The sequence below is a fragment of the Manis javanica genome, chromosome 6, assembly GCF_040802235.1.
Source record: "Manis javanica isolate MJ-LG chromosome 6, MJ_LKY, whole genome shotgun sequence".
Lineage (NCBI taxonomy): Eukaryota > Metazoa > Chordata > Mammalia > Pholidota > Manidae > Manis > Manis javanica.
In genome coordinates, this window is record NC_133161.1 from 93359527 (window position 1) to 93383837 (window position 24311).

At 42.5% G+C, this 24311-nt stretch overlaps 1 protein-coding gene across 3 annotated transcripts in view; it reads left to right on the forward strand.

Annotated features, from left to right (window-relative positions):
• The window catches only part of POU6F2 (POU class 6 homeobox 2), a 505007-nt gene that overhangs the window by 241877 nt on the left and 238819 nt on the right, over positions 1-24311 (forward strand). For all 3 annotated transcript variants that reach the window (XM_037010901.2, XM_037010900.2, XM_037010902.2), the window contains exons 3-4: positions 9526-9617; positions 12239-12467. In XM_037010901.2, the coding sequence (XP_036866796.1) occupies positions 9526-9617; positions 12239-12467 (321 nt within the window). The remainder of the gene's footprint in view (positions 1-9525; positions 9618-12238; positions 12468-24311) is intronic.

Sequence of the window (24311 nt, forward strand, 5' to 3'; positions counted from 1 at the left end):
GGCTGATGCCACTGGTCCCTTGAGTAAGGAGACCCTCAACCAAGAAGGTAGCTGCCATTTAGCTCATTATGAACATTATTTTAGAGAAGATTGTGTTTATTTCTTAGGAATTTTTCAAGAGTCTGGGGAGAAAATGGGACACAGGAAAAGTATGTCTTTGAGAGACCCACCCATCTGCTTCTTCCTGTTTTGTGACATTTCCCCTCCTCCATCACCCATTTTTCCCAGACCTGGAAGCTGGAGGTCTGTGGAGCCAGGTTCTGCTAGGAAAAATCTGAAAAACCCAATTTCTGCATTGGCATTAGGGGTTTATTATGTTCTGCTTCCCTGGAACTGTTGCATTTGATGTACATGGTAGTGTAGCCTTGGGAGCTGATACAACTGGGTTCAAATCCCAGTGCTATCACTCACTAACTGTGTGGCCACAGTGGAGTTCCTTAACCTGCCTAAACCTTGGTTTCTGCATCTGTAAAATGGGAATGATAATCCTGCAAACACAGGGCTCCTGTGGACATTAAATGAGAAAATGTGTATAAAATACTGAGTAAGCTGCCTGGCTCACAGTAAGTATTCAGTAAATGGTAAAATGGTAGTTATTGTGAAATATGTGAGCAGTAGATAGTCTAGAATAAAGATGTGGGCTTTTCACTGATCAGAAAGCCTGGAATCTGGTTGCCTCTGTCACTTACATGTTGTGTGAATAAGAGTGAGTTCACTTCTACAAAGCTTAGATACAGAAAATTACATGAATGTCCCTAAAATAAATGGATTGAGGAAAAGAGGAATTATTTGTTCAAAAGAAGGAACATCTTAGGCGTGTTTGGTCAGACATTTCCCGTGCCTGAAAGAGTAAAGGGAACAAGCCAGCTGAGCCCTCAGATCTCACCATGGTGACAAACTCCCCAATACTCTGTTAACAGAGCAGTGTCCCTCTGTGACAAAAGTGACACTGGTTGAAGGAAAATGGGGGAAAAAGTCCAATGCAATGAGTTTTTCATTAGGCTGAATTTCTTCAGTTTAAAATATTGTCCTTGAAATGGAGAGTACATCCTTTGGCATGGAGGAAGGGCATTGAATGCCTTTGTTGTATGATAATCACCATGCACACCGCAGTTTTTGAAAAATGTTTTTACTTGACAGAATTAAATGTTGAGATTCTGCTAGTCACACAATTATTAATGTGCTCCTTTTAATTTGACTGCCCTGGGAAATCGCCATGTCTGGGAAAGTCAATGGCCTGTGATTATCTAATTACCTGCTCTTTGCAGTCACAAATGTGGCCCCCCAGAAGCCCACAAGCTTCTGTGTTGGGGATCTTACGCCATGGGCATTATCAGACATGACTGTGCCCAGAGTTCATCATTTACAATCAAAGTGATGATTTATTGTGTCATAGCTCATGGTTAAGTCATATTCTGAATATCAGATCAGCAGCCTTCTTCCTGCTGAAGGGTTGTGCAGGGTTCAGACCTCTAGAAGGCGTCTAGGGTCTTGGAGAAGAAAAGGAAAATAGTATAATATTCATCACTGGTTTCCATGTAACTTTGGTCTGAGCCAGTAGTTTGGGCTCTTTTCACCATGATATAGAAATCTCTGTTTGACCCCCATCCCCCTAAAAGTACTTAAGTTTCCAGGTACCTGTGTGGGGCTGCTCAGCCAAGAGCCTCAATAAACTAAAACAATTCATAACCACATTATGAGACTTTCAGTGGGGCAGCCCCTTAGGTCTGTAGGGCCATAAAGAGAACCTTACAAGTATTAGAAACTGACCCCTAAAGTTGCTAGAAGGGGCTAGAGGATGGGATATTGCAAAAAGAACTACGGTGTCCTCTGACCCTACCACCTGCACCCCCCAACACTACAATGCAGGTGTGAGGCAGGAAAAGGGAACTAGCTTCCCTCCCTTCAGCCTCATCATCCCACTCCAAACTGCACGCATGCACACACACACAAGCATGCACACACACACTTCCCACCTAAGCTTGTACCAACATTTTAAAGATTATTTAACAGCTGCAACCATTTCTCAAGCTTATTTAAAGTCAGTTCTTAGTAATTCTTGCATGTGTTACCCTGGGTAGATAACCTGGGAGAATTTTACTAGGCCAGTTACACTGCTTTGGAGTGTCCCATTCTGTCCCCTTGCTGTCAAGCTTGGTGGTGACCCAGAGGCCAATAAGGAGAGAAATATTTGTTTTTTTTATAGAAAGCTAAGTCTACAACTGAGGAAAGAGGTGACATCATCTGCATGATTTCTCTGTTGAGGAATCTATGCTCTGTCTCCCCATTTTAGGCACAGGTAATTGAGAATTAGACAACAAAACAATATCTTGACTTTCCACCAAAGGGTATGCTTACATGGTCATTTGTCGGGGAAAAACCCATGTCTAAGTTCCTCTGTAGAAACAAACACTTTTTGCAGAATTTGTACTGATTTGGAAAAATGACTCTCTCAAAGCAGTTGTAGGCTTAGGCGCAATTTTCAAAATTTGAGGACCCTTTGTGAGGAGGCCCTTTGATGGAAAACTAATAATCCCAAATTGTATGTAAACTGAGTTTATGGAAGCTGACAATGAGCCATGGGCAGGGGCCACCTCATGGGCCTGATGACCAGAGCAGGCACAGGGCTCCCTACCCCAGCAGGGCCCCATCTTTGGGGTTTAATGTTCTGTGGTCAACATCCTGTAATTCTCAGTAAATTACCTTTGAATTTGTGTTTTGTGAGTAAAGTCAGATGGGCCAAAGCATGTGGGTGGGGTAGGGGGCTGAGATCCTCTAGCAGGGCAGCCACTGTCTCATCGCCTCCCCAGGACCTGCTCTCTGCCCCTGGCTCCCCGGGACCTTGGAAGCTCAAGTGTGCCATCATCCTCTTCTTTCTGCCCTTCTGGGGGGCTGGGCGGGGGTCCTGGGTCAGGTGCAGGGAAACTGCCTGCTCAGTGTACAACTCAGCAGGGGCTCCCTGCTCACCCTTGATCCAGGGGCACAGCCTCCCAGCAGAGAAGCTGCAGTCTTCTGGGCACATTCACCTGCTGTGGATTGGGCAGCAGCCCAGGGAAGGGGAGATTGACTTGTTATTTTGCACTGAGCCCCACTAATCATGTAGCTGGCCCTGGGGTAGGGCTGAGCATGAATGAAGCCTGAAAGGAGTCTCCGTAGATGAGCATAACAGCACAGGGCATACACCACCTTCATGTCCCTGGGGCCGTGCCAGAGTCCCACCAATCATTTGAGAGCAAAGACTTCATCCCTGGGTTGAGTGCAGCATTGAACATGGCCCCTAGTGAAGAACTTGTCAAAGGAATTGTCCATTTCCTGGGAGCAGTGGGTTGAAAATGAGCACACTTCCTAGATTAAGGAGGCATTTTTAAAATTAGACAAACCATTTTCAGGTGGTTAAAAATGTGTGCTAAATTGTTTCAGCTCACTTTGATACATATTTCCATCATTTTTAGAATATCAACTCACTACAGTGTACATAAACAGCAGCATGTATACATATATTCATATACACACACACATACATGCATACCTATGTATATACATATGTATGTGCCCAAATCTGGCCAACAGGAGATACAAATGTGAGTTAGAAAGAGTCTTTGCCCTAAAAGAACTTACACATCATACAGATAGCAGTAATGAAGGAATCCATTTCCTGATGCTTTCTATATGCCAAAAGCACGTCAGGGAATTTTGCTTAAGTATGTTTGAAGATTTTCTCTTTTTTCATCTCTTTTTTAAGAGGAAGCAGTTATGGAAGTTGAGACCTTCATTAGTCTGGATATCACAGCAGTTCAGCTCTGCTTTCACTAGGATGTGAAAACAAATGATAAAAATTGTTGGAGGAAGACTAAAGGCAAATTTAGTGAACTTAAAGAGGAAAAAAATTGCCTTTAGTTTTCTGGAGCACACAGATACCAAGTCTACATGCTACATAACAGAAGCCATTATTGAATAATTTTGATAGATATTATAAAAACATCTCCAGATGTTCAAGTCCAGATAAGGCTTTTGTAGGTTAATCTTGTTATGCTTTATCTAGATATCCCAAACCTCCCTTTGACTTTTCATGCATTTGTGCAGCCTTTAAATAAATATCAATAATTAGACCCACTGAGCACCTAGACCTTTCACTCAGAAAAACACTGGATTTCCCTCCACCAAAGAAAGGCCAGATAAGTCACCTGCTGAAAGAGTGAAGGCCCATTTTTCATGTCACTGTCATCAGACAGTCTCTGTTCTCCAGGCCTCAGTGGGTAAAGTTACAATACTTGACAACAGAATTTGCAAAAACATGCAAACCCTTGTGAGAGTTAATGAATGTTTGATTTTCCAGTGTGGCTTATTACTTTAGAGTCTCTACTGGGGAGCCTGTGTAGTGTTCACTCCATAAATATGTGTGTGGTCAGTGTCATAAAGAAATTCCACCTGGCAATAAAAAGTGGCAAACAATGGCAGTGGCTGTGAAAAAATGTTTATAGACATCTCAACTCCCTCTTTGGCATTTAGTAATCTTGAAGAAATGGAAAGAAAGAGAAGTTTAATTTAGAGGGGTCTTGTGCCCCACTTAGCTGGGTTCACATTCCCAACATGAAATAATAATGCATTGACTGTCCAACTTATAATAAGCAACCTTTGCATTGCCTCACACACTGGTGAAAAACTGCAAACAGTGAGTTAGAAATGTATGAATACCAGAAGAAGTTGAGGGATCCCGGTGACCTTCATGTGATTATGTTTGTGCTAATGCATAGAGGACAGAAAGCCCTCTAACTCACTCTCTGAAGAACCTGATACATTAGAAATGCATTGGTCGTTAACAAGGGAATCTTCGGCACCGAATGTGGAGGGATGGCGGACATGGAATAAAGTGAACGGGGCCTATCAGGGATGAGCCATCCATATGTGCTCCTCTGTTGCCATCTCCATCTGCCCTGGCCATGGCATCCCCTTCACAGCAGTAATAGGGTAAGGCCCCAGAAAGTAGTATACCCTCTCAGGATTAAAAGTGTTATATTTATTCTTTAAAGTGACTTGTTTGGAAAAGTCAACTCCATGGAGCAGAGGTTGGGGATATTTACCTCGCCATACTGCAGTGCACCTCTATTTTACTTTTAGAGTAACTAAGAGGTGCCAGACTGGTTTGCCTTAGTTAATGAAAATGGGTTATTTTTTTAAAAAAAGAATTTGCAAAAGAAAAACTAACTTGCTATGAGGAACACAAGGATGGTCATTTAGGAACTCAGACCTTGAGTGGGGAGGGGAGGGTGGAATTTGCTAGACTGTCTCCTGAGGAGGCACTAGAGGGGAGGGCCTGGGGCGCCCCTCCCCTTCCGACGCAGTCCAGTGTCCCCAAAGCAGAGAGAGCTGCAGGCAGTGCTGCAAGCTTCAGATTCGAAATCAGCACTGGAAAGACGGTGTGGAATGGACCAATGCTCTGACAAGCAGGCATTCTAGCAATTAGAAATGAATTGTTTCTTATTTTTAAACTCCTAATCACTTTTTGGTGTCTTCACCATTTATGGGCTGTCTTTTCCTTAATACACTTAACCCCAGGAGTCCTTATAGTCGCAGAGAATTGACTCCTAGTGGATAGCTATTTTAAAATTCGTATTATGATCCCTTTAAAATCATTTTTTTACACTCTTTGAACAAATTACCTGTGAACAAATCATAATTATAAAATAGGTGAATCTGAGGTGGTTATTCCCCTTTCTAAACTGGAAGTCAACCAGGATTATAAGGGAAACTTCTCCTTCCTAAGGGATTGTGTGGAAAAGTGCTGTAGGGGAGGAAGCTGGCAGGGGCCCAAGGAGGGAGTACTGGCTGGTGACCCACCCACTACTCATAAAACTAACTGCATGGCGTCCTCAGCGCTGGGGGACCCAGACTTGCCTGGGCAACCTCTGTGCCACTGTTTTCTCCATGTGGCCTGCAATCGCTGGGGGAGTTTTATAAAACACACACCTGAGTCACCTGTTAGTTGCTCTGTCAGTAGCCTCGTGAGGGCTGCGAACCTTTGTGTGTTCAAGAAACTCCACAAACAATTCTGATCCTCAGGCCTAAGTAAGAGCCACTGGTCTAAGCATGGTGTGTGAGGTTGGAAGCTATTTGCCAGGATCTGTGTGCCATATTTCCTGATCATGCTTCTGCAGACTAAAAGAAGCATTATATGTAAACTTCTAGTTTTGGAGGCTCTTAAAGTTCAGTCCCAAACATTTATCAAATGGTGCAGAGTACACAGTGATGGTGGTGTGTGAGGGAATGCACACAATTCACTTATGGGTGGAGTGGACTTGGGGCAGGTGAGTATGAAGGGTAGATTAAATAATGTTACATATACTAAATGCAAATTGAATCTTATTAAATAGTAATAATCAACAGAATTAATACTCCTGTGACAAGCATGCACTGTCCCAAGAAATTTACAAATATATTTGCTCATTCAATCCTCACAACAGCACATTTTTGAGGGAGGCACTGTTATTATCCTGGGCTTTTACAAGAAAAGGCTGCTGCATGTAAATTGGAAAACAAGCCCAAGTTCACATACCAAGTTAAGTGGCAGAGTTAAATTTAAACACACGCAGAGTTTAAGATTTAAAAGAGTCCTTGCTTTTAACCTGTACACCAAACCGTTTTTAATATTTTTAATGGAATGGAGACAGAATTTGCCAATAAGCTAATAATTTAAAGATTCCTCCAAGGATTACATAAACAATAGTAAATAGTCAAGTGGATGTCAGTACCTATTTTAAGGGAATTATACCACCCAGATTAAAATCCAAACTTCTGTTTCTATTGAGTGAATATTCAATCAATGTCAATGAAATTCCCACATTAGGGGCTGGGGATGTAGTGATGAGTCAAGGAGCAGCACAGGCTCTGCTCTACTGGAGCCCACAGCACCTGCCTGAAAGTGCAGATTATTAAATTCAGAACAGGCCACAGAGAGCTTTCCACACATCCTCCGTCTCCAGCGAGGTAACGTGTTTCCTAGGATCCCAAGCAGGAGGAACCTGACCAACTGATTTGAGCTGGTGTTTTCATGTCTGTGCCCATGGAAACAGCTCCCACAGTTCTCTTCTAATGCGCAGCTCAGTGCTGCCTCAAATCTCTCTGAAAGCCTTAGCCAACATCCTTTATTCATTCTGACTGCTGGATTGCCCCACTGGTTTTGAGAAGGCCCCTGATTTGGGAGCTGCCTTACGACCAGACAGATTAGCTTATGGTCCTACAAGGTTAAGCATGATACATGTGTATGGGGAAAATGGAGATGCGCATTAAGGAGAAACATTGCTTTTTGATCCAGGCAGGAGAGCATACATAATCTCCTCTAAAGCCTGTAAAAGACATCATTTTACACATAAAATTGAGTGAAATTGCCCTGTACTGCACTGAACATGGTTTTTGAGAACAACCAGCCTCAAAACAAGCTGCTATGTAACAGTGAGGACTTCCAGCAACAAAGAATAATAAAATATAAGCAAATGTTTTTGGTGTAAAGTTACGGATAACACACACACAGTGGTGTTGACACAGTGCCTGAAGAGGGCAGGTCCTAAGCCTTACAATGGTACATCATTAGGAACAGGGTCAAAAAGTATGCCTCGTACACATGAAACAAATATGGTATGTTTTTTTTAATTGTGTAAAAGGATTTTCCCCTTTTTCTGTGCATTGTAAAACTCCCTTTTCACAGTCTGGTATAAAAATTCATGTCTGGGGGTTTGGGGAAGCTACTGGATTTTTTCAAACATCGTTAAAAACTAACCCAAATTGCATTTTTAGCCATTTAAGAATTTACCTAATTGACCAAAAGCATCACTTCGGGACCTGGTTAGCTCTGTAAAAGTGCATAATGCTCTGCTGAGAACTTTAAGGCAAAATAGGGCTTGAGTACATAAGACCAGAAACTTATGATTTATACTGCCCAGCATACCTCCCAGTTTAAAGTGCCCTGCTCCTTAAGTAAAATAAATAAATGACATATAAAAAATTTAGAAGGAAGATGTCCTGCACACTGTAGGGAAATGGTTGGCGTCTTATGATGGGTCATCTCACCCTTGTTATTAAATGACAGCAATCATTAAAAGCCAAACATATTTTGACAGAATTCACTTTATAAAATGTCAGCAAGTCTGTGTTTTTATTAGTTTGTTCCAAATCAATTCAGAAATTTCAATAGAACGCTTGTAAGTATTCCCCAAGCAACATCCATTCCTGACTTTCTACACAAAAAAATATTACAAATTAATCAGATTTTCAGATTTCTGCATAATGGCTTTGCACATTTATTGCTTAATCCTATTATAAAATGCTATTATGATTGACACCTCTAAGTGGAGATAGAATTCAATTGAATAATATGTAGCAGTCAATTTTATTTGTAGCTTAATGTGCTGAAGTATTTTTTTCCACATTTCCATTATTTATAAGTGTGTCCCTTTGGAGAAGAGATAGAAGAATTTGTCTTAAATGAGCTAATAATACCTTCTTTAAAATTTGTAAGTGTGACAGAATCATATCTTTTTTTTTCTTGGCCACCCATGGCATGGCAGTAAACAGGGTTTGAACCATCTTCCACTTGCTGTTCATGGGACAGACACCAAGGAAGAGGGTCTTGTGAAGGATGGCTTGGAATTGGATTTCAACTGCCCAGAAAAAAGCTACCAGCAAAAAACCCTCAAAAACTACTGCTAACCTCATTTATTTGTTTATTTATTCCTGTATTTACTGTTACTGCCACTGTCTTACCTGCTACAGTTTCCCCTGAAGTAAGCACACACACAGAAACTATAATGTTGAAGAAGGTTTGAAAGACTCTCTGTCTTGGTAGAAATTCACTTGCCGTGCTTCGGCATCCAGCAGGATGCCAGCCAGGAAAGGACCCTGTGTTCTCTGCCTAGCACAGCGGGACCCCCAGGAGTTAGCTCGGGCTTCCTACTGTTCTGGTTAGCACCCAGCAAGTCTGCTTAAGGAGATCCTTGTGCTTTTTAGGGCATCAAATAAGGTGACATTGAAAAAGGCTTTGTTTTTAGGAAAACACATTCATAAGAGTCAGTGTCTGAAACGTGTATGGAGAAAGGGCTTACGGGTATGAAACTGTATTAAGGGATAATAGAGATGTACTTGGTCATGTCTGAGATCACGCTTTCTCTGGCTTTGGGAAATTAGATTGCAGTCATCTGCCTATGCATAAAGGCTGCAGTTCGCCACACACGTGACGCATTGGTGCACCCCATGCAAGCTGATGTCTAATGCAAGCCTGTTAGCGCCACTGGCGTTAGTGTCAGTTTCCCCACTGTCCTAGCTTTCTCCCTCCTGCGATGACTTTGGCCATCCTGAATGTCTGTTAGCATAATTTATGCAGTTGACAAGTGACTTGAGCACTGGAGCTATTGATAAACCACTCCAGCCTGTCATCTGTGCCTTAATGTTATGTGACATCACAGGAGAGTGGGGTCATGTGCAGTTCCCCTGCTGGATCCTATATTAAGGGAGCGCTTCTCTTTTGAATTCCAGGGGCCAGAGGAAACCCGGCACACTCAGACCCAGGCACTCCTGACCAACACCAGGCCAGTCAGACCCACCCCCCATTCCCGGTTGGGCCACAGGTCAGTACCTCTCCATGCTTTCCTTTTGGCTGCACTTAGGATGGCTTAACCGTATAAATAACCAAATAAATAATAATGAGTTAAATCCAATTAACTCCAACAGAGCCAAGATGGTGATAAATTTTTTGCATGGGAAACTGTATGATTACATTATTTTTTAAATACCATTAAGAAAAAAATGTGTTCACGGAACTCCTCTCTTTTTGAAGGAAATGTTGGCTTTAATCATTTGGAAACTATTTTTCTTAAACCCCACGACAACTGTGCTCTTCATTACTATGCAGTTTCCTAGAAAGTAAAACTTTAATGACTAGAGTGTGAAGAAAATTAAGTTATTTCAACCTTACTATAGCCATTTTTGAAATCACAAGATGTGATTTAATATAAAAAAGTTAATGCAATTTTAATGCAAGTTCAGCTTATTGGGTTTGACAATACTGTACATCACATGCAGCTCCTGCATTAATAAAGAAATACATTCATTATTTTTTAAAGTCCAATATTTGTTTTTGCAGCCTGGTGTGGTTATATGGAGATGTAGAACACAATTATAAAAGGCTGCGTTGTTATTTTGTCAGGGTTTTTTTTTCACCTCTGTCACTTCGTGTGCAGCTCTCAGAGCTTGTCCTGCTTTTATGGAAAAAGAAGTTGATCCTTGAGCCTTTCTCTCTCTTTTGCTGTCATTGCTGTTCGGAGAAATTCCTCACTTCCGGCACTCTGAGGGCTCACTGGGCTTGAGGACCCAAGTTGAGAGCTTAGGTTGGTCTTGACTTTCTTGGCCCAGCAGCCACTAAGTCTCACAATGGCCTCAGATCCCAACATCCACCTCAGGGCACAGAAGCCTCTGTGCTGAGGGCAAGAAAGCCCACGGAGACGTCTGCTGTCTTGCCAAAGCTTAGCAAGAGTTTTAGTGGGCATCTCAGAAACAGCCCTCCTCCGGCCATTCCCTTTCTCACGTCACGCTTGTGAAGCTGTGTGCATGTGTGTGAACATACCCGGGGTGACAGACTCTGATACCTCCAGGCGAGGTGAGTAGCGCGACAGACCCAGACCGTGAGAGTGGCAGGTGCTGTGATGAGCTGGAGAGTGCACATCCTGCTTTAAGCTGAGAAATCAATTTTTTTAAATGCCACCCGCCCCAAACCCCAAATCTGTGGCCTGTGTACAATCTGAGGACTACCATTTGCCTCCTCTCTCTTATCATGAGATTACTATCCACCGTGACAGTGCACCAGCAATCTGAGGACCAGTTTATAATTTTGTACTTTTTCCTAAAAAATGTCTATTTTGTGCTTTAGAGAAACTATATTATTTTCCTTTTTAAAGAGAGGCAGTTATGTTGCAGGCCTTTAGTAAAGTCCAGCAAGTACAATAAGAGCGAGGCCCATGGGGTCTGGGGCAGTGGTCTAAAATTAGACTGCATGGAACCCCAGGGCTTCTCCAGAGGGCTCCCTGGAAGGGGCGTGGAGGCATGACTGCAGGGAGTGGACAGCCCTCCTCCCCCTGGGCCTCAAATGGAGAAGTCAACTTCTCTATGTCTGTCCTGTATGTTGAGAGGGTGTGGCGAGAAAGGGGTGACAGTGGGTTCTGGGGCAGCCTGACTGGACTTGAGTCCCCCTCCCCCACTAGATACGGGACTTTGGGCAGGTCCCCAACTTCTCTGTATCTCATTGGTAGGATACCTGAGTAAGGCAAAGGCACATGCAGCAACATTAAAATAGGGCCTGGCTCTTACATATTGGGCTTTGTCCTATGCCTGTATTTAATTACCTTTACTTTGTAGACCCATGCTGCTTTGAAAACAAAAAAAATTGAAATCCCTCAGTAAAAGTTTTGTATTGGGCCCTTTAGAAAAATGGTGAAGGGGTTACATTTCCCAGGGCTCCTGTAAGGGTATGGCAATGGAAGTCCTGGATCAAGGACTATAAAATCTATTTCGGTTTTCTTTGTTTGTAACAAACCATTTTTCAAAGTTTACATATTTTAAAATCTAATGAATATTTTCATGCATTTCCTTTTTTTATTTATGAATTATATCTTCATGTTATATCCCAGGAGTATATTCTGAGTCAAAAGGGGGTGAATATTTTTGCAGCTCTTAATATAAATTTCTAAATGGCTTATGATAGTGTACATGTCCTAAATCTGCATATGGTGTCACTGCAAACCTACCAGCATGGTATAAATCTTTTACATTATTTTTGCTAGTTCAATAAATGAAAACAACATTTTATTGCTACTTCTGAACCAAAAAAAAAAAATCTATTGATCCCAGTAAGCTAACACAGAATAAATTAGCAGACAGTTTCATATGTAAGGGTATAACCAAATGAAAATTCATTTGATGAAACCTTTTAAGTGTAAGGTATTACTTTTAAAGGTATTTGAGCCCCTCAAGAGGGAATCAAACCAAATGAAATTTTCCAAAGAAATAAAGTGTGATTTCAGTTATTATTATTATAATTATTATTATTTTTCTGGTCCATCTTCTTTTTCTCAAATAGAGCATGTTTCTTTGCTACTTGTTCAGGAACTTTCTGCCCCTGCTACAGCAGAAAAAAATGCTCTGAAGGCCAATGATTTCTCTGGAAAGTGAACTAGGATTATCTGTTTCCTTGTAGCCACTTCTGACAGCCCAGCAGTTAGCATCCACTGTTGCAGGCGTGATGCCAGGAGGCACGCCAGCCCTCAACCAGCCTATCCTCATCCCCTTCAACATGGCCGGACAGCTAGGAGGGCAGCAGGGGCTGGTTCTCACACTGCCTACCGCGAATCTCACCAACATCCAAGGGCTGGTAGCAGCAGCTGCAGCCGGAGGCATTATGACCCTGCCATTGCAAAACCTACAAGGTAACCCATTGTGTCTGTGTGTCACGTAGGGCTCTGTCTACTGGCTAGTGTTCTCTGAAATGGATAAGTGTCCTAAATGGTGACGGTGGCTCGGAGTTGCTTCCACCACAAGGAATATGGAAGGCTTGTGTAGGAAGCAAAGTTCCAGGTTGTCTGTGAATCCTTGAGCTTACTCAAGCCAAAGGTTTTATCAATCCTCATTTTCTAACATTGATTTGGAACTTTCAAGGTCTTCTGGAAGCGTTTATGAGCAATCATTGCACAGTGCATCAAAAACCTACATGTAAAATGACTGTGGTGTTGCTGGAGGACGTAGGATGTAATCTTATGAGCTCTTCAATTTTGCTTCTGTGAAGAAAGTTGAGATATTGTTTATTTGTGTGTGATGTGGTTGAAGCATCTCAAATATAAGGTATCATTTGGAATAAATTTAATTATTATTTTTAGTTATAATTATTAAACAGAAATTATATTATTTGAGGTCATATTTTGTGATGACAAAAAAGACTCATTTCCTGAGCCTTTATATTACATGGGCATTATATAACAAGAGTGGGACTCTGATCTTACTCAGAACTGGTAGTTCTCCTGAGACCATGAAAGTTTTGACTTTTCTTTAAAAGGCTTGCTAACACTGATTGATAGATTAATTTACAAAAGACTCTGTTAGAGGAAGAATTTTATGGTGGAGAATGGCCTGAATATGATTAGGATGACTAACCTCTTTAGAAAACAAATTTGTGTTTGGACTGATCCAAGATGTTGGTTTTCTCTATTGAGGCAAATGTTAGCAGTTAAAATTTCTTTTTTTTCCAGAGTGAGACTTTGGTTGACTTATCAGAATAGCAATTGAAAACACTTTTGGGGTTGGTCGAATGTCAGAGCTCTTAATGACCTATTGAATCGGTCAGAGCATCAGTCCACAGATTAAGAAATAGACCAAGTAAGAACTGGTTAACTCCTGACCCAAACTTCTTTATACACTATTTGCTCTAATATCCCACCCATCATTGCCACTTCTTGATGTTCACTTTAATGTTTAAAACAAAATCTCTCTTATACCATTAAATTGTGCCAAGAAACCTGCCATTTATAAATCATGCATGCCCAGGACACACTAATGTGCAAAGTTTGCTTGTTTTAAATTTGACAGTGCCTGGGAAGCCAGGCTCTCAAGAGTAAGCAAATAAGGCAGGAATGAACAAGGTGAAAGCACAGGCAACAGAGTGTGGGCAGAGGCTTCTTAATGTAGGTGGATGATGAAATGTTAATGAAGAAATGGGCATTACCAAAATGCAGCCTTCCATTTGGAACATTTGCGCTTATGGGAACATTGAATATTATAAACAAACATAAGCTCGCAGAGCTCCTAGGTCATGAATTAATCCTGCTTGGTTAAAATGGACGCCAAAGTCAGAGCTCCAAAAACCAGACTTGTCCTATCACTAGTAAGGTTTGGTTTGGTATTAGGATTTTAGTACCTGTGATTTTAAGGCCATGGGTTACATGATTTCCCATTGGCCTCATCTTCAGAAGTGTATTGGAGTTGATGGTCAAGCTCTCATCTACCACACAAGCACAAAGTATCATGTGTCCCTTTCTCATTTCAATTATGTTGGAAGAGGGGTAGTGAGGTCATTAAAATAAAACCCCTCCCAGCTGCAAGTCAGCCAGTTATAAGACAAGCTTCCTAATTAGTCTTAACTCTCAAGCCCCTCCTCAAACACCTTTTTCTTTAATATCCTTATGAATAAATCCCAATTCCTAAATCACTGTAAGGATCCAGGGAAATTCCATCTTCCCGTTTCCTTGGGCCTCTTCTGTTCCTTTCATATCTTCCCACATTACTCACTAGTCAGGACCACCCAGACCTCACTAGTCTGAAAAGTGGCCGACCGTCCTGCTTTGCTGGTGACTGGGACATTTACTTTTGACACCAGAAAAGTCCCAGGCAGACCAGAAAGAGTTTGTCCCCCAGGGCACTGAGACCAGTAATCAGAGAATTGTCTCATATCTTCGAGGTGCCAAGGTCAGTGTTCACTACCTGAAGGGCCAGCAGCTGACCCAAAGATGATCTCACCACCTTTAGGGAAATGACTAGAGCTTTGACAATGCCTAGGCAGTGTTTCTGGCTTGTGTAGCTTCCCAGGTTTTATCACAAAAGGTGGTGGGCTCAGGGTGGTGGGTGGATGGCTGGCAATCCGGAAAATCATGGTCAGGGGTCCTGTTTTACTTTGAGATTGAACCAGACCTAGATGTCCTTGAGTTTTATCCTCTTTCAAGGGCAGTGATCTTGTAAATGGGCTGTCATACCTCAAGAGGAGTCCTTACCTACGTTTATGAGGTCAACAGTGTGGAATGCTCTGACCTCCCCTGATGGCCTGCCCCTAGACATGAGCACAGTAACCTCAGCTGAAGGCTTTTAAGAGATTTTTGAAACAACCAGTAAGTCTGCCCACCTACAACAGACACTGCACCTCCTCCTTTTATAAAGCAGATTTGATTGGTTGGTGTGAGGGAGAGGCATTGAAGTGTTACACCCCTAATCTGAAGTAGGGCCTGTTTCCCAACGATGTGCCTAGCTCTGGATGCTTCCCCTTTTCCTCACTGTGGATCATTAAAGTTTTATTCATGAAACAAGTCTACCAGCTGGAATTCCCTGATGATTCTCCAATCTTTCTGCCCAGCCCCTCCAACCTGTCCATTCTTCTAGCTAAAAAGCTACAAATTTGCTGAGAAAAAAATTACTGACGTCAGTATCTTAATGGTTTGAAATTTAGGGATGAATTTTTAAGTATCTTCCTCTTTACTAAAGGGATTGAGAGCTGGTTCATTTACATTCCCTATCAGATGACATGAAATGGCTCTGAGAGTCTCAGAGGCCATGATTCATGCATGTATTTTAAGGAGCACTAATGACATGATGTGAGGCAGAGTGACTCGTCACTGCTCAGGCAACAAGGGTCCCATCACAATCTCCTCCTCTGAGCATGGTCCCCAGACCAGCGGCATCAGCATTTTAGGCAGCTTGTTAGAAATGCAGACTTTCACCTGCCCAGACACAGTGAAAGGAAATCTGCAATCTTCAGATATTTGTGAGATTTCTGGGCACATTCAAGTTGAAGAAAACTTGGTCTAGGGAGCTTTTTCAAAATTCACTTAGCAACTCTCCCACCATCTCCAGCAGCATCCCCTGGATTCTGAGTATGGTAGGGAGGTGGGGGCTGTCAGACTGGGGTAAGTGCCTTCCTTCATTCTCCTGCTCTCCCACCACCTCAAGCCTCCACCTGAGGATGATGGCCAAAAGGAGTAACTTATTTGGAAACAGTTTTGCTTCTCTTAGGGTGTTCAGGTCCCCAAGACCAAGAGGCTTTCTCTTACATAATTGAAGCATTATTGAAGCACCTGCTCTGAGATTTATCCAGCAAAATCTTTGCATCGCTGAGAAGGAGACCATATTGTCCTGCAGAAAATCCATCTGCATGGCCTAGGGATTGTTTTCTCTTTCTCCTCAGAATCTTCCATGCAAAATTGTCTCATCAATGATGGGGTCTTCTTGTAAGGACATAGATGGGAGTATGAAATTCAAATTCTTGCAGCAGCCTAGGTATAGGATCCCCTCAGTCCAGCCTCAGGGATCCCGGAGTGCAATTTGGGGATTGGGGAGTCCAGTGAACAGTGGGACTGCAGACTGGGTCCTTCCCCTCCTCAGCAGGCGGGGCCTTCTGCCCCCTCCCAGGGCGACTGATCACCCATGTCTTCACTCTCCTGCTCCTCCTCATGACTCTTCTCTATGGCGCTGGTTGGCTTCTGGCTAACCCATAACTTTGGTTCACTCATGCTCCATCTTGTCACCCTGGAGTACATGCACCTTCCCAACTTACGTACCTTCAGGAGCCCTCTACTGCTCTATTTTTACCCATTTCCCCACATTATCTAAAATTCAAACTCTCCAGCACTCAAATTCTTGTTGGTCTGAGACTTTCCATTCTAAGCTACCTCATAGATGGCTGACCAGACTAGAGATTGACGGCCCTGTGTTGAACTGCCCACTTCTGTCCAGTCCGCTGTAATGTGGGTGGGAGGAGGAGGCCAGGATGATATGGGATGAAGCATGGGCAGCATGCTTAAGAAACATACTAGGGCCTACCTCGTCAGTAGAGGAGGCAGGGGCACAGCAGGCTGTATACTGGCCTGTCCACTGGGGCCACAATATGGACCAGTAGAACCTCCTTTGGGCATGGACTGAGACTGAGGCAAGTCTGAATTGGAGACGTCAAAGGTGGGGGTCTAAGTTCTGAATATTTTAAGGGAAGTTGTGGAAGTTCTGGCTAGGATCCAAGCGCAGAAATGCTCTAAACTCAGATAAGACCTAGATGTGACCTTCTTCTCAGCACTGTGGGTCCCTGCAGGAAGTGGGGGGTTCTATGTCCTCCTCTCTTTTACCTCTGAGGGCCCCTTCTGCTTCCAGGCACCGCCCCCCATCACTACCCTCAGTCACCCCATGCCTGCGTTCTTGATCTGTCCTGTACACACAGGGACCTGGTTTCAGGTGACTGCCAGCAGAGCAAACCCACATGTGAGAAACAAGACAGATAATGACCACAAACCTCAAAGAAAGAATAAGATTGCTCTGTATTAACTCCTTTAAAAGTCAGTGTCTTCCGTGTTACAATTTGGAAACACAGACAGCTGTGCTAAAAATGTAATTTGCAGCTGTCCTTGTGCACGAACTAGCTGATTATTTGATGTGACAAAATAAAGTCCCCATTATAGAGTCCATGCAACTGTGTTGGATTTTTTGCTTTGTACAGATTTAGGCATAAAATGTAGATAAATATAGCCTCAATACAGGTGACAACAAACAGCCAAGGGGTTAATGGGACAGCAGAGGTGGGTCAACATCTAGGACAGGGGATTCAGGTTAGGGACTTGTTCTCATTGCACAGGCTGAGATGGCCCACTAATCACTGTGGGCAACATAAATGGAGAGTAGAAATGTGCGACATAAGAGATTTACATCAAAGTGTGAACATTCCAGTTAAATCAAGCATAACGTTTAAATTAATGATCAAAAATACATTAGAGAGTGCTGCTTAACCTGAACACGGAAAAGCTATTAGGTTCCAGGCTAGCTGAAAATCAAGGCCAAGGATGATTTTCCCCACCCTTAGCACCAGCAGGAAAGCTGAGCGAGTTTCCTCTGACTCTCCAAATTAAAGTCTGTACAGGATAAAGAATGTGGGAATAGTTTAGGGTTAGGAATTTTCATGAGCAAGTGACATTACGTCTCTTTTTTTGTTTGTTCTGCTGTTGTTTTAGTGAGGGTATCTGTTATACACAATAAAATGGTCCACAATTGCTCAGCTCACTGAGTTTTGATAATTGTATATACCCACACAACCTCCATGCACCACAATCAATTCAGAAAACATTTCCTGCTCCCCCAAAGTCTCCCTTATGTCCCTTTGTAGCCAATCCCCTCCCTCCAACAGGGCAACCCTGATCTGCTTTCTGTCACTATTGATTAGTTTTGTCTTTTCTAGAACTTCATGTAAATGGATTCATTACATCTATTCTTTCCTGTCCGCCTTTTTTGCACTCAGCGTAATGTCTTTAAGATTCACCCATGTTGTTGGTGGATGCCAGAAGTCCCTTTCTTCTCTGTCTCAATCAGTGTTCCATCAAAAGGCTGTGCCACAGTTTGTTTACCCACAGCCATTCCAGTGTCCCAGGAGGCAGACCTCACGAAGGTCCCCTCTCCTGGGGGAGGGAGAGCTTCCTCCACTGAGCATCCCTTGGGGACCACCCTTGGCCAGACCTCCCCATGGCCTTTGACTACATTCCCGGGAGATTCTTCCCTGTGTTATCCTCCCTGGCTTCCTCTGCAGAGAATGTGGAGGAATATATCTCTCTTTGGGGATTTCCTCAGTCCATGTTTGGCAGAAGAGTTGCTTTAAGTTTCTAATAGTTAAAGGATTTGTAGCTTCATTGGGAATCCCATTCTCTCAGAAATCGAGAATGCTTCTGACCTTTTTGCTTTCAGTCAGTTGTGGTGCCAAAGTTTTTTCCAAGACATACACCTTCAGTCTGATTTATTTTGCTTTCTCACTCACACACTCTTCACTTTCAATTCATTCAGCCTCAGGGGGAGGGCACTCTGGCCTCTGTGTTCTCTAAACATATTCCTACCCCAGGGCCTTTGTGAAGGCTGTTTCCTTTGCCTGAAACACTCTTACCCCAGAAAAGATCAGACTACTTTCCTCCTCGCTCCACAATACTCCTATTCACCCTTACCTGCTGCTTTCCTTTATTTCCTTTGTCCATAATATTTACTGCCTTCTATGTAGTCTTAAGACCTCAAAAATGTTTTCTCTTTCTTTCTTTTTAAACCCTCTGGGTCATGCCTACTCTAGCCATGTAGGGCAGTGGAGGCAGTATCCTGACACTGGGCCTGATGCTATAGAGAAAGCTATCTGCATACAATGCATTTATAGTAGGTATCGTTTGTGTCTGGCTCTGCCTCTAGAACGTAAGCCCTAAAATAGACTTCTCTCTTTGGTTCAGTGAGGTGACCCAAGAACTGGCATTGTGTCAGGCTCATAAGAGGTGTTCAAGACTGGATGAGTAGATGGATGGATGGATGGATGGATGGATGGATGGATGGATGGATGGATGGATGGATGGATGGATGGATGGATGGATGGATGGATTTTTTAGAATTGGTAGGAGTTAGTCAAGTGAAGAGAATTAAAGGGAACATTTGGTGTAAAGAAGAAGGCATGGGAGGCGTGGAGTCTACAGAGCTTCATGAACAATTTTGGTTGTTGTTGACGTGAAGGTTAGGAATCTGATGGGACAAGAAGTCAGACTGGAAGAGCAAGCAGAAAAGGGGGACACTGGAGGGCATTCTGTGCTGCTCCTGCCTGTGCCGAGGGGCCCGATCTGGCAGAGACGAACATACCTGAGACAGTGCAATGATGCTGTGTTTTTCATGGATATGTATTTGCATGCATCCCAAGGATTCAAGCAGCTTATAACATAAGAAGCACAAAAGAGTAAAAGCTGTTTATTAGAAAAGGAAGAAAGCTAGACAAAGGTTTGGAACTGGAGGACCAGTCAAAGGGGAGATGCATCACATTACATAGTTTTAATTATCTGATAGTAAAATGAATCATACCAGCTTCACCTTATTTATTTTCATTTTTGTTTCTTACTTTGTTCATTTACTCAACAAGTACTTATTGGGCTTTTCTGGCATACTAGACTGTGATCCTGATTTGGGAGACAGATAGGATGAAGGTGGCAGGGATGGGGCTGAGATATATGGACATATTGTATACAGGGTCAGCAGCAGCATTGTCCCCACTGGTCAGAGACCCAAAGAACATGGGGGACTTTGCTGTACAATATCTGGGGGAAGTGTCCCAGATTGAGTCCTAGGTGCTAAGAAAAGTTAATCACACAGATCCTCAATGAAGACACATTGAACAGCCTGATAGACAGGGTGTGTGTGTCTGCAGCTTTCACTAGGTTGTGCTACTCTAACAAACCAACACAAAATCTCTCTGGGGCACAACAAAGGTTTATTTCTTTCTGTATCCCATAATACACGTTGACTGTAGGTCAGCAGTGGCTCTGCTCTACACCTTCATTCTGGGATCCAGGCTGAAGAAGCAGCCCCTTCCCGGGACAGGCCTTTCTCATGGCAAAGCAAAGAGAGAATGGCAGAACCACATTGGCTCTTAAAGCTTTGGCTCAGAAGTGGCTCACAAGACTTTCAGTAACATCCTATTGGCTGGCAGATCACCTGGTCGAGCCTGCCGCCAGTGGGAGTGAAGATTATCCTAAAGGGGCTGGCAGATCACCTGGTCGAGCCTGCTGCCAGTGGGAGTGAAGATTATCCTAAAGGGGAGGTGATGCTCCTGCACGTAATTCAAGCTCGTGTTATGAGGTTCAGTGGCCACTGCACTGAAGATACACTTCATGAGTACTAGACTTAGATGACTGTGAAGATTCCTTCTAACACTGAGATTCTGTAATTCCATCCTGTAAACTGATTACTTGCCTGAACTATCGGCATGGTTCCTTAGGAGGCAACACATTAACAATTTCTTAAAGTAGCAGAATTCAAAAACAATAAATATAAAAATGGCTAACAAACATATGCAACAATTGAGGACTATTTAAAATAGCACATGAGCACATGTAAAAGTATGACTCCGTTTATGTAACATTCAGGAAAAGGCAAAATTATGGGGACAGGAAAAAGTCAGTGGTGACCAAGGGCAGGGGATGGGGGTTTGACGGTTAAGGAGTACAAGGGAATTTGGGGGGCTGGCCTCTGACTTGATCATAGTGGTGGCTACATGACTCTATGTGTTTGTCAAATTTGTAAAAGATACACTAGAAAGGGTGAATCTTATATGTAAAATACATCTCAGTTTTTTCCAAAAAAGAAAAAAGGTAAGTGTATGCTGTCAAGCTTATAAAATACCAATAAAATAGCAACTTCTTTTTTTTTTTTTGAGAGGGCATCTCTCATATTTATTGATCAAATGGTTGTTAACAACAATAAAATTCAGTATAGGGGGGTCAACGCTCAATGTACAATCATTAATCCATCTCAAGCCCAATTCTCGTCAGTCTCCAATCTTCTGAAGCATAACAAACAAGTTCTTACATGGTGAACGAATTCTTACATATTGAATAAATTCTCACTTGGTGAACAGTACAAGGGCATTCATCACAGAAACTTTCGGTTTTGATCACGCATTATGAACTATAAACAATCAGGTCAAATATGAATATTCATTTGATTTTTATACTTGATTTATATGTTGATCCCACATTTCTCCCTTTATTATTATTATTTTTTTTATTTTTAATAAAATGCTGAAGTGGTAGGTAGATGCAAGATAAAGGTAGAAAACATAGTTTAGTGTTGTAGGAGAGCAATTGTAGATGATCAGGTGTGTGCCTGTAGACTATGTGTTAATCCAAGCTAGACAAGGGCAATAAACCATCCACGGATGCAGAAGATTTCTCTCAAAGCAGGGGGGATGAGGTTCTGAGCCTCACCTCTGTTGATCCCCAATTTCTCACCTGATGGCCCCCCTGCGACTGTGCCTGTCTTAGGTTGTTCCTCCCTTGAGGAATCTTACCCGTCTCTGGCTAACCAGTCATCTTCCGGGGCCATACAGGGAAATGTAAAGTTGGTAAGTGAGAGAGAAGCCATATTGTTTGAAAAGGTTAGCTTTTTACTTCTTTGCAGATTTATGCCCTGTGGCTTCTATGCCCAGCACATGTCTCGAGGAATCTTTACCACCTGGAGGAATTATGATACTCGGTAACTTCGATATGAGGCACAAATTCTATTTAAGGGTTGTAATTAGGAAGAAGAAAAGCTATAGAGGTAGCATATGGAAGAAAACATGGGAGGATTGATTATTTCTTTGACATATCTTCTTGTAGAGTATCTTAAGTATGTATAGGTTTTAAACTACTAACTAATTTGTACACACATATTAACATAATAGGAATACGGTGACATAAACAAAGCAAATCTATAATTACCATCCATCTCCAGTGAAGCCAAGAAAACCATTCAGGCACCCTAGGCATTTGTGAGAATTTGTCTATGATATGATGGATATTGTCCAACTGTACTTGAACAGTCTGAGAGAAATCAGACAAATTAAAGCAGCCCATTTCTGGGATCTGTTCACCTCCCATATGTCCTTTTAACCATAGATAGTCTATAGTCATGAGATTTTGGAGTGCTACACCTTGCACCCCTCCCAACTCCTGGTTGAGTTCCAACAGTACAGATCCGGTCACATTCATTGTCTCACTGTATGCACATGCCAGCCTAGACATCTCCCTCCTCATTCCAATGGCAAGTCCAGGAAACGGTGGGGTGGACGCAGCCATGACCGCAGCATCGCCCGGATCCCTGTGGAGGCTTTTTGATGATCATCCCCCGGCACGAGTCCTCCAGAGAGTGCTGATGCCGGAAGCTCCTCATATCGTATCTTAGTTCATTTTCTGGGTATCCAAGCTAGGCCTTGATCTTCTGCATAGAAACAAACAGACCCTTTGCCCACACTTTGACATGCCCTCTATACCACTGTGCAGAACTCATTGGAGGTCAGCACACAGGGATTGCCTTTTTTTTTTTTATTAAGAGAAAGGAATATTATCAGAAAAGAGTACCTCCATAGCTGATCATCTGACACCCTTTAAGTGCTCAACATTAAGGATATTTAAAGCATGCGTTGATCTTTGATTTACCAATAGTTTTATCCTATCAAGGAGTAATCCCCCTTTTCTTCCTTTCTTTCTTTTTTTTTTAATCTTTAATCTACACTTACATGAAGATTACTATGTTTACTATGCTTTCCCCTATATCAGGTCCCCCCTAACAACCACATTACTGTTACTGTCCATGAGCTTAGCAAAATGTTGTAGAATCCCTACTTGTCCTCTCTGGTTGTGCAGCCCACCTTCCCCTTTCTCCCTCCCCTCCATGCATGCTAATCTTAATAGCCCCCTTCTTCTTCCCCCACCTTATCCCTCCCTGCCCACCCATCCTCCGCAGTTCCTTTCCCTTTGGTACCTGTTAGTCCATTTTTGGGTTCTGTAATTCCGCTGCTGTTTTGTTCCTTCAGTTTTTCCTTTGTTCTTATACTCCTCAGATGAGTGAAATCATTTGGTATTTCTCTTTCTCCACTTGGCTTATTTCACTGAGCATAATACTCTCCAGCTCCATCCATGTTGCTGCAAATGGTTGGATTTTTCCACTTCTTAAGGCTGAGTAGTATTCCATTGTGTATATATACCACATCTTCTTTATCCATTCATCTACCGATGGACATTTAGGTTGCTTCCAATTCTTGGCTATTGTAAATAGTGCTGCGATAAACATAGGGGTGCATCTGTCTTTCTCAAACTTGATTGCTGCCTTCTTAGGGTAAATTCCTAGGAGTGGAATTCCTGGGTCAAATGGTAGGTCTGTTTTGAGCATTTTGATGAACCTCCAAACTGCTTTCCACAATGGTTGAGCTAATTTACATTCCCACCAGCAGTGTAGGAGGGTTCCCCTTTCTCCACAGCCTCGCCAACATTTGTTGTTGTTTGTCTTTTGGATGGCAGCTATCCTTACTGGTGTGAGGTGATACCTCATTGTAGTTTTAATTTGCATTTCTCTGATAATTAGTGATGTGGAGCATCTTTTCATGTGTCTCTTGGCCATCTGTATTTCTCTTTTGGAGAACTGTCTGTTCAGTTCCTCTGCCCATTTTTTAATTGGGTTATTTGTTTTTTGTTTGTTGAGACGGTGAGCTCTTTATATATTCTGGACGTCAAGCCTTTATCGGATCTGTCATTTTCAAATATATTCTCCCATACTGTAGGGTTCCTTTTTGTTCTATTGATGGTGTCTTTTGCTGTACAGAAGCTTTTCAGTTTAATGTAGTCCCACTTGCTCATTTTTGCTGTTGTTTACCTTGCCCGGGGAGATATGTTCAAGAAGAGATCACTCATGTTTATGTCTAAGAGGTTTTTGCCTATGTTTTTTTCCAAGAGTTTAATGGTTTCATGACTTACATTCAGGTCTTTGATCCATTTTGAGTTTACCTTTGTATATGGGGTTAGACAATGGTCCAGTTTCATTCTCCTACATTCCAAGAGTTTAATGGTTTCATGACTTACATTCAGGTCTTTGATCAATTTTGAGTTTACCTTTGTATATGGGGTTAGACAATGGTCCAGTTTCATTCTCCTACATGTAGCTGTCCAGTTTTGCCAGCACCATCTGTTGAAGAGACTGTCATTTTGCCATTG